Source organism: Vanacampus margaritifer, chromosome 10, assembly GCF_051991255.1.
Source record: "Vanacampus margaritifer isolate UIUO_Vmar chromosome 10, RoL_Vmar_1.0, whole genome shotgun sequence".
In the NCBI taxonomy this organism is placed as follows: domain Eukaryota; kingdom Metazoa; phylum Chordata; class Actinopteri; order Syngnathiformes; family Syngnathidae; genus Vanacampus; species Vanacampus margaritifer.
In genome coordinates, this window is record NC_135441.1 from 11,393,650 (window position 1) to 11,408,968 (window position 15,319).

At 40.2% G+C, this 15,319-nt stretch overlaps 1 protein-coding gene across 2 annotated transcripts; it reads right to left on the reverse strand.

The window, feature by feature from the left end:
- Positions 1-8: 8 nt before the first annotated feature.
- On the reverse strand, positions 9-15,319 carry xkrx (XK related X-linked). Of its 2 annotated transcripts, XM_077577188.1 has the most exons (4): positions 15,188-15,312; positions 14,501-14,566; positions 5,253-5,512; positions 9-3,433 (listed from the first exon to the last, which is right to left on the reverse strand). In XM_077577188.1, the coding sequence occupies exons 1-4, from the start codon at positions 15,247-15,249 to the stop codon at positions 2,595-2,597; spliced, it is 1,227 nt and encodes a 408-aa protein (XP_077433314.1). In that variant the 5' UTR covers positions 15,250-15,312; the 3' UTR covers positions 9-2,594. The 2 variants fall into 2 exon arrangements, with proteins under 2 accessions (XP_077433314.1, XP_077433312.1); XM_077577186.1 differs by having other exon boundaries at positions 14,501-15,319.

The window sequence follows — 15,319 nt, forward strand, 5'->3', positions numbered from 1 at the left end:
CAAGCAACTTGCTTTTAAATAGAGATGGTTTATTTATTTTTTTTATTAAAGTTTCAAGTCAACAATGAAGTAGTCAAGGCACTGGACGCAAAAACAATATGTGAACATTTATCAGTAAAGTGGTTCGGTGGCAGAAATTGAATGTTAACTTTGTTCTCCATCGGGACAAGTGGACATGTCATTACAGAAAGTTCATATTAACTTTTTTTTTTTTTTTTTAATGATCTTTTCGACCTGATTGACATTCAATCCCCACTACTTACAAAATGTTAATGATATTTGGCTTTCAGGGGTGAAATTTTACGATTTTAGTGAAACACTCAAAAATCTTCACAGGTAAACTGTAAGCACAAAAGTGTTTAATTGATTTTCAATTATGTTCACTTCTTCCTGCCATGGTGAGGTACCGTCTACTTTCAATTGTTGTGCCTCTGAGATATGAATATAAACATTTGCATCCCAAAACCAAATATCGCAGATTTTTTGCAAAAAAGTGTGTTTTCCTGCTTTAGTCCATCAATCATGATTGTTTTTGCTTGTTTAAGTCCAACTCAACTACATTTGTTTCCCACAGATCTTCTTGTCGCCTCTTTTGCCCAAACCATAAACCAGTTTCAACAAGGCGAGGCCTCCGTCGCAGCCGGTCCAAGCAGTTCGACAAGCAGACGAGGAAGACTCATTCCGCAGAATTTGCCCTCTTTTGAAAAGACGCGAGGTTGTGCAAAGCGACTCAGATGCACTTTTTTTTTGGGTGGCTTGCTTCCCTCGCACACCTGCTTTGGTCGCGGGTCCACTCTCAAGGGTTTCTTTGTCCTGCATAGACTACATTCTTAAGGAGGTGCAAAATCAACTAGAGGGGGGGAAGCCAATCCAAATAGTTCTCTGATCAACAATAATTGTGTTTGTAGGCACACCTGCACGATCCGCACAGTAAAAAGTTGCAACGATAAAAATGCTCAGTTTTGATGACGAGAGATTTAAAAGTAACAATATTGGCATCGCAGTCTCCTGCGCTGCATCACTCAGAGCAGTTTCTAGTATTTTGGTGGTTACACAAAGAGGGTTAAAACATTTGAATGAGGCGACTGGCAGTCAGTTAATCACACGCCACATTAAAAAACAAAAAGCAAGGATTCAAACCTTCCTTCACCCAACTGAACCCACTGCTACCACTACACCATCATTTGATATTTTAGTGATATCAGTGTATTTAAAAACAATGCATCGAAATGGGATTTGCATCCAGAACACATCATTTAAGGTGCAGTCATATGTCATATGAGTCTATTAAAAAAAATAAAAAATTTTGATTTCCTTCTATGATCAAGTCAAACAAAATGACAGTCACAGGGTGATCATGGTGGTCGTTTTGGTTCAAAATATTAGAAACAGCTCTCAGTAAGCATATTTGTTACATTAATACCACTTTCACAACTGAGCATTGTTCTCTATTTTTTTGATTCAGTGATAATCCCAACCACTGTGCCAAGGCACATTAGAATATTGTGAGAAATTATCCAATTTCACTTAAATGTTCTGAAAATTGCTGTCTACTACAAATAATATACATTTTCTTCTTCTTATTAATGTCTTTTATCATCCATCTATCCTCGCAACTTAAAAGTGACAGACAAAATATTAAATATGAATTCCCGTCCAGACAGCATATTGTCCACCGACATATTTTGATGCATTTTTTTCTAAATCAAATCATCAGTTAGCTCTGTGTTTTAGCATAGGATGAGTTTGAAATTATATTTAAGTGTATTGAACATAATAGTTTCCAGCAATTTTCTAAATTGAAAACCTTTCATGGGACTTACAGGAAATTTATTGGAATAAATCATATGTAATATGTTAAATATTGCTTAAATGTTAGCCTAATGCTGACTAAAACAACAAGAATCATGGTGCCTTGATTTACGAGCGCCCCAATTTACAGTTTATTCAACATATGAGATGTCAATAGGACTTCTTTTTTTTTTTTGCTTTGACTGCAGCAGTTTGGCAAATATTGCACAATTTTTAAAAAGGACTTTCAAGCTGTTTAATTAACGCCGCTCGCAGTTGAACTTGACTGTCAAAGCGAATATTACACATTATGTATTTAAAACACAGTTTAGCCTTTAGTGTAGTTAGCTTAATGCTAATGCTAACACATAATGGTAAAAGGCATAACTAGCAAGACACTGATAATGAAACACAAATGGTGCAGCAATAAATTTAGACATAATTTCAAATGTTACGTGTGACAAAAGCTCAAATTTTATTTTATCTTTTATATAGAGTGCAATTAAAGTAGTGGTCTTTTTTGGAGAGGCTGTAATGAATTAATGGCACTTCTATGCATTTCAATGGGGAAAAGATGATTTGATAAAGGCCTATTCGTGATTTGAGTTACGAGTGTCGTCACAGACCAACTTAAACTCTTATCTCAATGCACCACTGTATGTAAAAATCGTTGGATTGTTCCACCTGTCATTTTATGTCAACAGCATAAGATACCATTTGTGGTAAATAAATAATTTTCAGAGCATTTAAGTGAAATTGGCTCATTTCTGATGGTTGGCGCGGGTGTTCCTACTACTGCGATCTCAGGCATACTCGGTGATGTCGTCCAGAATGGTCGTCTCTTGCAGATCGGCGTCGCTGTTGAGGTTTTGCGGACCCAGCAGCTGGTGAGGCTCGTCGGGAATCAGCACCATGGTGGCGGCGGTGGAGTAGGACGGGGCCATCTTCCTCGCTCGCCCCGCTCCTCGCCGGCAGCAGACGCAACGCAGGCAGTCGTGGACGTTGTGCCGGAAGAGGCTGCGGCACGGGTGGAAGAACTGATAGAAGAGCAGCATGAAGAGCACGGCCAGGCTGTATCCGATGAGTAGCTGGACGGCGAGCAGCGGTGCGCACACGTACTCGAAGAAGTCCGACTTGAAGAAGTACCACAGTGTGATGAGGAGCAGGTTCTCCACGAAGCGAGCGCTGTAGTACATAGCCAGCCGGCCCCAGCGCTGCTTGCGCTCGATGAGCTCGGCGTGGCTGAGGTCCAGCTGCACGGCCGACCAGCAGAAGACGTTGATGCACGCGTAGAGCAGCGTGAACAAGCACAGCACCACCACCGTGCCCAGCTTGGAGAAGTTCTTCTCCACGTCCTTGGCCAGCGAGCCCTTCTTGGCCCAGAACTCGGCCCAGGGCAGGAAGAAGAAGAAGACCAGGTTGGCCATGCCCACCAGGATCACCCAGTGGGTGAGCGCCGTGCTCATGAGGACCAGGGCGGTGATGCGCGTGGTGATCTCCAGGCCTCGCCACAGGATCATGCACAGGTAGGCCGGCGGGCGGAAGCGCACTTTGTAGTCATCATAGCGGATCTGGATGGCCAGGACGCTGCACACCAGGGCCCCGTAGATGATGGAGATATTGGTGATGATCATCAGCGTCACTGCAAAAAAAAAACACAACATCATCAGTTTTGTTTGTCACACGCATCATAGTGGATATGTAGATGAGTGCAAAGGAAAATTGGTCAGAGGCTGCCAAGAGGGCGAACGCAAAAATAACACAACTGCAGCAATTTCTGGCAAGTACTGACCGCCCAAGCGCATTTGTAAAAATGGATCATTGTCCGACGAAATCAATGTTGAAGCAAAAATGTCAGAAAAAGCCTCCAAGAATATCTGAGCTTTAATTGGGTTAAATCAGAAGCACAAGTGTAAACTCATTTAACTTGAGTTTCAATATGATTATGTTAATTCTGAACATTATAAGACAGTGTGCACACTTTTGCAACTACTTTATCTCAGTTGTATTTTTTTTTTCCAATAGAGATGTGCTGATTATAGGTTAAGTTAATAAGGGTAGAGAGAGTTTCCAAAAAAAGTATCTTGGACTCAGTTTTTATATCACACAATCCTGGCATTTGAACATGGGTGTGTAGACTTTTTATATCCACTGTGCACTCATTTTAGGCGCCTCCATATTCTGATAAGTCATCCATTTTCTAGACCGCTTGTCCTCATCTCGCGGGTAACTGCACTGGTCAGCAGCCAATACATGCTCATTTTCAATTGTATTTTTTAAATTAGAATAAATCAGTTAACTAAACATGTAATAAAACAAAAAACAATGATAAATGTAAAAGTAAAATGTTTTACTTTGCTAATACTTTTATGTGATTATTTATTTATTTTCTTTAACCAATTTTAGGCGGGGGGGGAATTGTGCAAAAATAATGTGACCATATTTTGCCCACCTGTAATTTGGAGTCATCAATGAACCTAACCACAACGTTTTTAAGTATGTGCTGATATTTTGTTTGTTTGAACCCTGCATCTCAGAACTGTGAGGAAGAAACAACCACTTAAATTCACCATACCAATGATACTCATCTTAAACGTACTTTTAACCAGATCATTTTCATCTTAGCTCAGCAAAGTTACCACACATACTCAAAAAGTCGCCTAATTAGCCGTGCCGGAGTTAATCGTCGGGTGTGTCATCTACTAGAGTTAAGTAAGTGCCGCACCTGTGTGCTGTGGTGACGTTCATGACTGGTGAGGCACAGACGCGATCCTCCACTGTCGGATACAAAAATAGGAGTCCAAAATAGATAAGCCTAAAAATTTTTATTTGAATTATGCTTCAATCAAGTCTGTTCAACAATATTATTTTAATACAAGGCCAAGTTTATTATTAATTCTAATGTTTTTTTTCCTAATGTTTTTTTTTTTTTAATTTAAACACTCATTTAATCTTACCTTTATATTTAATAAGTTAAGAAACAAAACCACCAATTATAAAAATGACCCACATATCAAACTGCACGTCAGAGTGAATGGAAAACATCACAGGGGACTCCCGGTTAAAAATGGCGGCTCCCTCCGACCTAGACCATCTGAGGCTCCCTCTAGTGGTTATACTGTATATGCCACCACAAGCTGGCCGTCAGTCAGTGACAAACGGATGTCGTCACATTGTGTCCATGGTGGGAAGATCTTTGTCATATGTAAACAACAATTGATCCACAAGTCACGCTTTCACAACAACTTAGTTAACAATAGAAAACTGCTGACCAAGTGCTACCAGTTTACAGTGCGTTACGTCTATTGTGTATTCATAAGAAAATACCAAGCTTTCACAACAACTTAGTGTTGACATAGTTAATTGGCACCGACTTCCTCCTTCATGCATGAGGATAAACTTGATCTTCCACCCACGCTGTACTCTGTTATTACTATACAAAAGGATTTGATTTGGCTTACATCGGATGGGGAGGATGTACTTCTCCTGGATGGTTGCATACAGCTGGAGCGTGAGTTGCGGAGTGGAGCCCAGGAAGGCCTGGATGACGGTGGTGCGCTTGAAGGCGTTCCTGTGCGTGGCCAGGATGCGCTCCGAGCGGCTGACTTCGCACTCTGTGCGCGTGCCCTCGCCCCTCTTCAAGTAAATCTTCCTAGTTATGGTCACGTAGGGCTCTTCCTTCCTGCCGGCTTTAAAGTACGCCATCAGGGCATCAAAACACCTGCGAGACAAGCAAATGTAAGCATGGAGTACTTTTTTACAACAGCAGAGGGCAGTGTAGCCTTACTTGCAATTTGTATTATTTATGAAAGCCTCACAATTATAAACGATGATGATAATATACGAAAGTAATTATTACAAATGTGAAGACTTGTAAAAAAATAAAATAAAAAAAATAAAATAAAAAAGAATCAACCCCATGGTGTGAACACTACATTTTTACAAACACATTAATAAATAATTTTATCTGAAAGGATTGTGACCATATAGGGAATGCAAACAGGATCAGCGCAATAAATGTCAGGTTTCTTTGACCTTTCTTTTGTTTCTATTTTTACCTGAATGTTAAAAGGAGTGGATGGAAGTAAGTGCATTTTATATACAAGTGGTGTCTTCAGACAGGAGTGACTCGACTTACAAGTTTCTCAAGCAACGAGCCAGTTTCATTCAGCCAAACTTTATTTTGACCTGCAGGCCCAGTTCTGAGATACGAGCGCTGTGTGGTGGCAGTAAACTGAACTCACTTCACTTAAGCAGCGCGTTGGAAAACAGTGAACAATTTAATACAAAGAGGCTTCATGCCACTACCAGTAAAATATACAGTGAACTGCACTTTGTGTATTTAAAACTTAGTGCTGCAGTATATATATGCAACTGATTGAACAACAACATTGCAGCAACTCATGTAAGCAAACAATACATTTTACTCGCAGTCATATATAATTCATCCTCTGTGAAAAACGACTAATATTAGTGACTGATGAGTGAGGAGGAATTGAGACTTCTCAATGGACAATACTGTTTATCAATGTGTCTGTCTTATAGTGCACACCAGAAAGAGCAGCACAGGGGCCATTCATCTGACATAGTGTGACAAAAACGGCTTTAAAAAATAAAAATAAAATAAAAATCTCTAAGCGCTGTATTTACTGCAAATGTTCATAATATACAATATTATGTAGTGCTATTTTTTCTCAATATAATGAATATCTTATATATACAAGATTAACTCATTTGCTCCCCAAAAAGTTCTATTTTAAATATTACCAGAGTCCCAAAGACGTATTTATCCGTTTTTTATGCTAGAGCAAACAGAAGGCTTTGATGCAGCCTCTGAACTGAAGAGAATGATTGAAGCAATGACAGTTATTACAAAAACGCCAAGCAGGGGGCAGCAGAGTATAAAAGATGAACCAGGGCCATGTTGCAACAAGCTCTTTTCCACACTGTTTTAAAAAGATTTGTGAACAATGATGAAATTTAGCTATATTCTAACGCTAATTGTTGCAAAACAAAAGCAGATAGAAATTTACTTTTTTTTCCTGATGAAAGAAGAGGCTCTAATATTTCTTTTGGTAAGTTGCATCTTTTTATATCAATGGAACACAATACTCTGTGGGCCTTGCAAAATCAGTCAAAATCTAGTAAAACAGCCGGGAGCGATGGGTGTTGCTTCAATGAAAATGGGTTGAAGGAATTTAACTCTCATCTCAAGGCAGCACAGCTCTTCTCACAGAGAGGACTCACAAAAGTTATTTTCATGGTAACCACTGATGCTTTGTGCTTTTCTAGGCTTCATGTTGATTCAGATTTTGTAGTTTGTAATCTCGTCCATACATTTTAAAGCACAATGTCAATTTCCCCTTGGAAGATTATAATCAGTATATATATATTTTTTAATTCATTTTATATTAATTGGATTGACATTATGGCTAAAAGATCCTAAAGGTGTTTACCCTGCCTATGGAAACTAAACATGGGCGGGTTTAAGAATATTGAACAAATCAAAAAAAACAAACACCTGAGGTTCCACCAGAGGGCAGCCTGAGAAAAGCAAACACTTCCCTGAGGGCCGCCAGGCTGAACAGAAACTGTCAAGGGTGCGGTCCTGTAAACTTTCTTCAAGGTGAATGCGCTCTGTGTTAAGTTGCAGGACAAACAGTACTCTGTTCATATGCTGGGAGGAAAGTTCTCAGCCTTCCGAGAGGCTTCTGGGTAGAAAGTTATTCGTCAAAACACAACTCTGAAGTAAGGATCGAATGCATCACGTCGTCTCACGTCACGGTGCTGGAATGTTTTGCACGGCTGCTGACCAACCGGCTGCTAATTTTGCAGTGTTGACGTGACACACGGGTCCTTGACCCAAATGTTGGCAACTGGCAGTCAGCAAACGCTTATCACCACTCTCGCCGGCCCTCGCAGGCTGATACCAGCATTTGTGTGCTCTGGCCAAGTGTGCACTCAAACTCTTGGGAGCCAGCTGGGCTATATTGATAAATACATTAGCCAATCAATCAATATGGTGACTTCCTTTTTTTGGATGCATCCATTTAAAGTGAGAACACAGAGCAACTTTGTGTCACCATTCTCTCTCAGGAAATTCTTTCGACATCTCTTCAGCAAGATCATCCTGTTTGGGACCGCCTGCGATTAGGCCTCGGGCAAGACAATGTATACGTTCAGGTCTGTGGGGTGGGAGGGCAGCCAGCAACCACAAGAAGGCGCGCGTGTTGGGACGAGTCGGGTGAGACACAGTAATTTGGACGAGACGAGTTGGGGCAAGATAGACAACTTTGCTGACTGATGAAAAAAACTAGTGATACCGATACCATTTTTTCAAGGCCGATATCAGTTATTAGTAGTCAAGGAGACCAATAACCGATATTTCAAGCTGATATTCATTTGCTGTAAAAGACAAAATATTAGCGATAAAATGGAAAAAACTAACTTTTTCTTTTCATTTTAAACTTAAAAAATTGCAGGGAGATTCCAGGGTCATCAGCATGTTAAGCTAAATTAAAAACTAAGATAAAGTAAATAGTTCCCCAAAGGTTTGTGCTGTAAATAAAGTTTTCTAAAATTTCAACATAATTTCTTTTATTTTTTTATTTAAACTAAAAAGTGTAGGGAGTTCCCAGTGTCAGCATCATTTTATAAATTAAAAATGTAAATAAATGAAAGGTATCTCACTGAGCGGCAAATGCATGTGAATGTAGCAAATTTGGGGTTTTCATCTGTTTGTAAAAGGTTTCAAAAGATCTTCGCAGACAGTGAAAAATGGTCTCAATTGGTTCAAAATGACAAGTAAAAACTGTCTGTGAACATCTTACAAATCCTGATGAAAACCCTAAATTTGCTACGTTCGCAAGCCGCTCAGTGAGTTACCAGCTTTTTATCAGTTTAAAAGGCTGATGCCGGTAGTTGTCAAAATGCTAAATATCGTCACAGATAATCGGTCTATCCCTAGAAAAAAAACTATTCTTTAAAAGGTACGTCATCCAATTTTACGATGACGCTGTGCATGATATGCAATATAAAGTCACTTCGACCTGGAATTCACAAACATCTGCTGCCAAATGTTGGCTTTTAGTGACCATGTGGACAATCCATGCAATTACTGATTTGCTTTGTTGAACTCATGAAGAAGGAGAAATGATATTAGAAACAGAAGCTACCCTGGTGTCAAGTGACCACAGATAGTGCATGACATCCTGTTATGCTTTGCAGAATTCAGGAAAAGATATTGGACCCGGACTTTGCCCAAACCTGCGGACAAATAGAGACACTTATAGCGACATATTCTAACACTGCAGAACGTGCGTGTATGATATGCTATGCTACCTGATGCGATTTGTCACTATAAAAGTGTCCTCAATTTGTTTTAATTTTTACCTCATTTTTAGTTCATTTTCTAATTTGTCATCTGAGTTTCGAACTCCAGACTGCAGAGGAGGTTTTACTGCGCGGCCATGAGCTCAGCTATTAAATCATCCCGCGTATAGCACAGGAAGCCAACAGGCAGCAGAGGCAATGTGTTTACATCGGCTTGAGATAAAGCAGAGGAAGCGGAATGTGCACCAGTGTGTGTGTGGGCTTGTTTTTGTTACATAGTGGGGCCAACATTTCGGGATTTCACACAGTTGTGGGGCCTACCCGTCCATGTGGGGCCCCACAAGTTTAGGCCTTTTTTTGAGGGTCAAGACTTGGTTTTGGAGTTAAGGTTAGGGTAAGGAATAGGGGTAGGCAATCATTTTTGATGGTTGGGGTTAGGGGCTATGAAATGCATTATGTCAATGAGATGGCCCCACAAAGATAGTAAAACAAACTTGTGTGTGTGTGTGCTCTTTCTAGCCTTTGTTTCATCGACATACCGCTCACTGTGATATTCAAAGGTGGTCACGTGCTCATTGTCCATTTAAGTCATTGATGCGAGGCAAGTGCTTGGAAGCGTAAAGCACATAAAAGATTACAGCTGCTTCTAGTTCTTTGCTCTACAACTCAAGTTGATGGGCGTTTTAAAATCTTGGATTTAGTTTTTGTTTAAAGGGAAAGTCAACCCCCCAATTTTTTCTAAACTAATATGTTCTAGGCAGCTCCACTGGTCTAAATATGGTGTTCTGGTTAATATTGTGTAAGAGGAATATGAGTTAAGCAGCAAAATCTAGCCATTTTTATCCATCACAGTGGGCGGCCATTTTGTCACTTGCTGTCGACTGAATCAGGGCTCAGGTAACAACCAATCACGGCTCAGCTTCAGAAAACAGGTGAGCTGTGATTGAAGATGATTTCAAAGTTGCTCAGGGCTCAGGAAACGACCAATTGAGATTGCTACAGTCTCGCCCACAGCTGCCAAACAGGTTATCTTTCTTTCTTTTCTCTTTCTTTCTTTCTTTGACGGCTGATTACCGCCAGAATAAAAGGGGCAGGGCTATTTCTAGAATTTTGTTCCGATCACTCTTTTTAAATGTAGGCTCATCAGCCGCATGAAGGGGACTGTTTTAAGGGGTCGGCCAAGATCAAGCTGTAATAAATATGATGAATGGTGGGTGTGCTTGCGAGGCAGTAAACGCTGCTACTGGGGGAAGGGATTGAAACAAGCAAAAAAAAAAATAATCAATAGCGTAGAACCCAGTCGTGGGCTGTGCATTCAGTCAGGATTTACCAGACTTCATCGTCTACACAATCACATTGGAATTATATAAACCACCAATATTCAATACTATACAAAATGAAATTTGACAATTCAGAATCAATATTTAGCTAACAACATAACAAAATCGCACAACATTTCTAGTACTATTTTGCTAGTCAAACCCTTTTTTCTCTGACCATCCAATCAAAGGAAAGTAGAATTCTGGTGTGTTTTTGAGGCCACCTGTAAGGTGAATCTGATTGGTTAAATGAAAAGTCCCATTGTTAATATAGTTTATAGTCATATCAGCCAGTACTGATTCTGAAATCCCGAGGCAGATTAACTCATTCACTGCCATTGACGGCAAAAATAAATTTTACCATATTTTTCGGAAAAAAACTCGCAAATTTGACATTTTATAAAGTGGCAAATTTGCGAGAAAAAAGAGAGTAAATTTGCCACTTATTAAAGTGGCAAATTTACATATTTAAAGTGAGAAAAAAACTCGGAAATTTGCGAGTTTATAAAGCGGCAAGTTTTATATCTGTTCTAAATGAACAATAAAAAAATCTAGGTTTTCATACTCTTAACAAAATTGGAAAAAAAAGTTAAACTAATAGAAATAGTTCAAATAAAATGTTGACGTCTATAGCCGTCAATGGCAGTGAATGAGTTAATTGGCATGGCAACACATTGAGGCTGAAAGCAGATAAAAAATAAAATAAAAAGGTTTTATTGATGATAACTTTTGCAATAGTTAACTACACTTGTGACACTTGTGTGCTATCATGTGTGGATGCTGAAAAGTGCGATAAGAGGCCAACTGTGTCTGTTGTACAATTTTAGAGCAACTTCAAGCGTTTGATTATGTCAACATAATAACATTGCGGACCCTGCAGTCAGCTGGGGACAAGTCCAGGTTGCCATTGCCGTTTGTTCATCATTACAGTAACTGTATGTACAAGCTTCAATTTCAGACCCTCTTTCACGCCTTCCCATAAAAAATAAAAAAAGTACTTGACATACAAATGTGTTGGTGGCAGTTTGGATTCCAGTTGACATATTTAAACGACCAAGGAAGTGAACGAGTTTGCATTCGTTTGTTAAGACACTGCTTGTACCCATTATGATGGGGACAGTTTGATGAATTCAATTGAAGTATTTAGTAAATGTTCACTTGGTTGTTGGTCGACCAGTATCATGCGACAGATTGTCTTCACCTTCAATGGTTCCAAGATATCGTGTGGGAGGACATTTTATTCAGTGTGTGGCCTTCTGTTATTTCCATCTGGGTTGTGAATCTGCACGCAACAGAAGAATTTGCAAGTGTCCACTTATAGTATCATTATTATTTTTGTAAATAAAAAAAATACACAACTCTTGTGTACCTAATGATATGCCTGACAACCCTAAATACCTGCAGTTTCAGCACCTGTGGATTTGCATGCTGATTCCCCCCATATATATTTTTTTCTTAGGGGTGGGTATTTTGTCCCCTGTTCCCTGTACTGCCCTCCCCACTTTTTTTGTGAAAAATGGTAGATATTGAATTATCAGCATTTTGGAGGTAAATCCACCCTCCATTCATTTCAACAGCATGCCTTATATGTTGTGACGTCACTGTGGAGACAAGTGCATTCCACAACATGTGTAGCCTGAACTGTCATAATTACAGTAAATAATATTAAAATGAAAAAGAATTCTAGGCCGTAATATGGTAACAATAAGTCATGCAACCATGTGGATGCTATCAAATCAAATACTTCAAACAGTAACCGGTTCTTGCGCTCATAAATATGACTTGATTTATTCCCATTTGAACTAATTCTGAAATTACTAGATTACACATGAATATTCATGGCCGTCTCCTCACATCATAACTTTTATAATTTTCTTTTCACTTCTTTCAACAAAGTCTCTAAATAAGTGAGAATGCCGTAGCTAGGCTTTTGTCTAGTCCTCACGGGTTCAGCCACATCACTCCCATTCTGTCATTCATGCACTCACAGCATTTTTATTTTAAGATTCAATCTAACATTTTAACGGCCACTTAAAGAGCCCTCAATGGTGAGGCTCCTCCATACTTGGTGGTGGATCTTCAATTGTGTCATTTCATTGTCTTGTAGGTCACTGCGGTCTGCTGACTGCCTTTTACTTAAGGTCCCTTACCCAAGATTAAAAACTAATGGTGACAGTGCCTTGCAATCAGTTTCCCCCAAATTGTGGAATTTGACCTATGAACTGCGAGTTAAAGAGTTGTCAAAAGCACATTTGTTCATGCAGGGATTCCTAGTAAGGCACCAAGCGATGCGACTGAAGCCGACTAAAGTGGAGCATAGCGAAAACATTAAAAAATGCTCAAGCCTGCACACTAAGTGGTTAAGCACCACACAAAACTGCAAACTTCTATCATGTTTTAAGGCTACACATGAAGAATATTGTACTGTTTCATATTTTATTGAACCACAAAAACATGGTGGAATTGTCAAGGAAGAAGTGGATTGCCAAAAAGAGAGGAAATGGGAGATGATAAAGCAGAATATTCATATGCTGTTTATAGTGTTTTGGTACATATTGGCGATCTGTCTCTGTCTGTCTCTCTGCTCTATCTGTCTGTCTGTCTGTCTATGTTTTTTTTTGTATTCTTGATTAGATGTTATATCTGCAATGTCGCAAAGCTATTCATCTGCGATTCAAATTTTGAATCATGGCAAAACTAGTTGCTGACTGTCTGCCACTCATGTAATCTAGTTGCCGAACCCTGCACACTTGCGCAACAGTTCACTCAGGTTGGACGTAAAATTGTTTGGATTCGGTGTTTCACCTTGCATTAACTGTAGAATTGGGATTATGGATTTTAGCCAATGCTTCTTTCTACTCTATACTTTGTGAAATAGCCTCGTCACTTTTTTCCCCCCGACCTCTGCGGATGATAACGTAATGTAAAAAGAGGTATAGTCAACTATGGTTGAGATCTTGATTGATCTATTGATTGAGTTATTGGAGACAGGACAAAAACAAAGACAGCTCAACATGAACCAGGGAGCATTAATGACAAATATGACGCAACAGATTCAGAGAGAAAGATATTTGTCATGTGTGCTTTTATCCAAGAGAATTGATCTTTTGCAAAAGCCTCCCCTGTACCTACGTGCAAACGTCCGATTTTTCTCTCTACGGTCGGCACAGGATGGTTGTTTACTCGGAGGAAACACAAAATGCAACGTAAAAGATTAAAACAAAATCAGTTCAAAGTGCCTGTTACGATGCTACCTTCACATTGTGTAAATAAAAAACAACAACATCACAGAGCTCCTATGAGACCCAGCATAAACTACTAAGACGTCAAGTTGCCCAGCTAACATTATTAACAATGATCAAGATCAGTCTGTGTATTTTTACAAGGCGTCACATCCTAGAGGACTTGCAGAAAATGGAGAAGCACTTGACGATTTTGGTGATGACTGGCCGATGATAATGACATCCTGATCCTTTGACGTCCAGATTTGTGGGTGACCTTGCCTCTTGAGCTAAAGTGAATTTGACAGAGCTAAAAGCTAGCTGGTCACATGAACAGTGGACAATGTTTTGTTGTTTGTTTTTCGCTTTAGTATTTACATAACAAAAACCTGGCATTTGAACAGACTTTTTGACTTTTCATATCCACTGTAGTTGCTCAGTGCATATAAATAGTGTTCAGTCCTGAGCACCTACCACTCAGTAAGTTCAATCACTACAGTGGTGCCTTGAGATCCAAGTTTATTTAGTTCCGTGACCAAGTTTATAACTCAAAACGCTTGTAACAATATCTCAGTGTATGCATGTGTTTCTCCACATATGTTCATATCAATCATTGTTTAAATGGTTATAACCATGAGACACTGAGGCTATTTGTTAGCCTAAAGAGAGCTAAAGTGAGACTTGTTCAGCATCTGCCAAATTACTGCTTGTTGTAAAGAGAGCTGACACTTATTTTATCACAAGTAGCTTTACTTCTACAGAAGTGTAGAATTTGAGTCATTTTGCCTCCTCTGCCTATATGTATTTCTTTTTCTTTTGTTGTTCTTGCAAACCTACCTAATGATGGGCCCCAGGAGCAGCAGGTGCAGCAGGAGGACCAGCGGCCGGTCTTGGCCCACGTCCCTGTGGATGAAGATGAGGGTCATCTGGATGAGCACAGCCGGCAGGAGCATGAATGCGATGGTGAAGCCCAGCCAGTGCTCGTCATTTGTGCGGTGGTAGCTGCCGCACAGCACGGCGGCGTTGAGCAGCTCCGCGCAGTACAGCACCGTGGCGAGCACCACGCCCAGCGGAGGGCGCACTCGACTCGGATTCACCACCACCACAACCTCGCTGTCCGACGCCGGGGGGTCCGCGTAGGAAATCTCCCTCTCCTGCTCCTCCATGGCGACAACAACAAAAACCCAACTTTTTTTTCTTCTTCACGCTTTAACCACCGAGGTGACGCGCGTATTTAAATGAAAGAACCTTAGCGTCCATTATTTTAACTCCAAATTTGGCCGCATCTCTCCAATCTGGCACCATTGTTCTTTCCTGCGTCCAAAATAGTGAACAGGTGAAGTTTTGAGACAACGTTTGAAACAAGGAAACGCCTTTTTGAAGCCCGGCAAGCAGCTGTGGGTTTGCTCCAAAGCCGGCGTCGGTACGACTCGCTCGTTCGGTCCGTCTGCGTGGAAGTTCCGCCTCGTCACGTCCTCAACTTAATCATCACCAAAACCTCAAAATGTCTTCTTTCTTGCTTACTTGTCCAAATTTTGGGCCTCATGACTTGGTGGCGGCGGCGGTTGACGTGATTGTAGCTGCATGTGTTTTCAGCTGTTTCTTTCATGCATTCAGTGCACCCTCCGTGGTGGTTGTGTGTCAAGAGCGTACAAG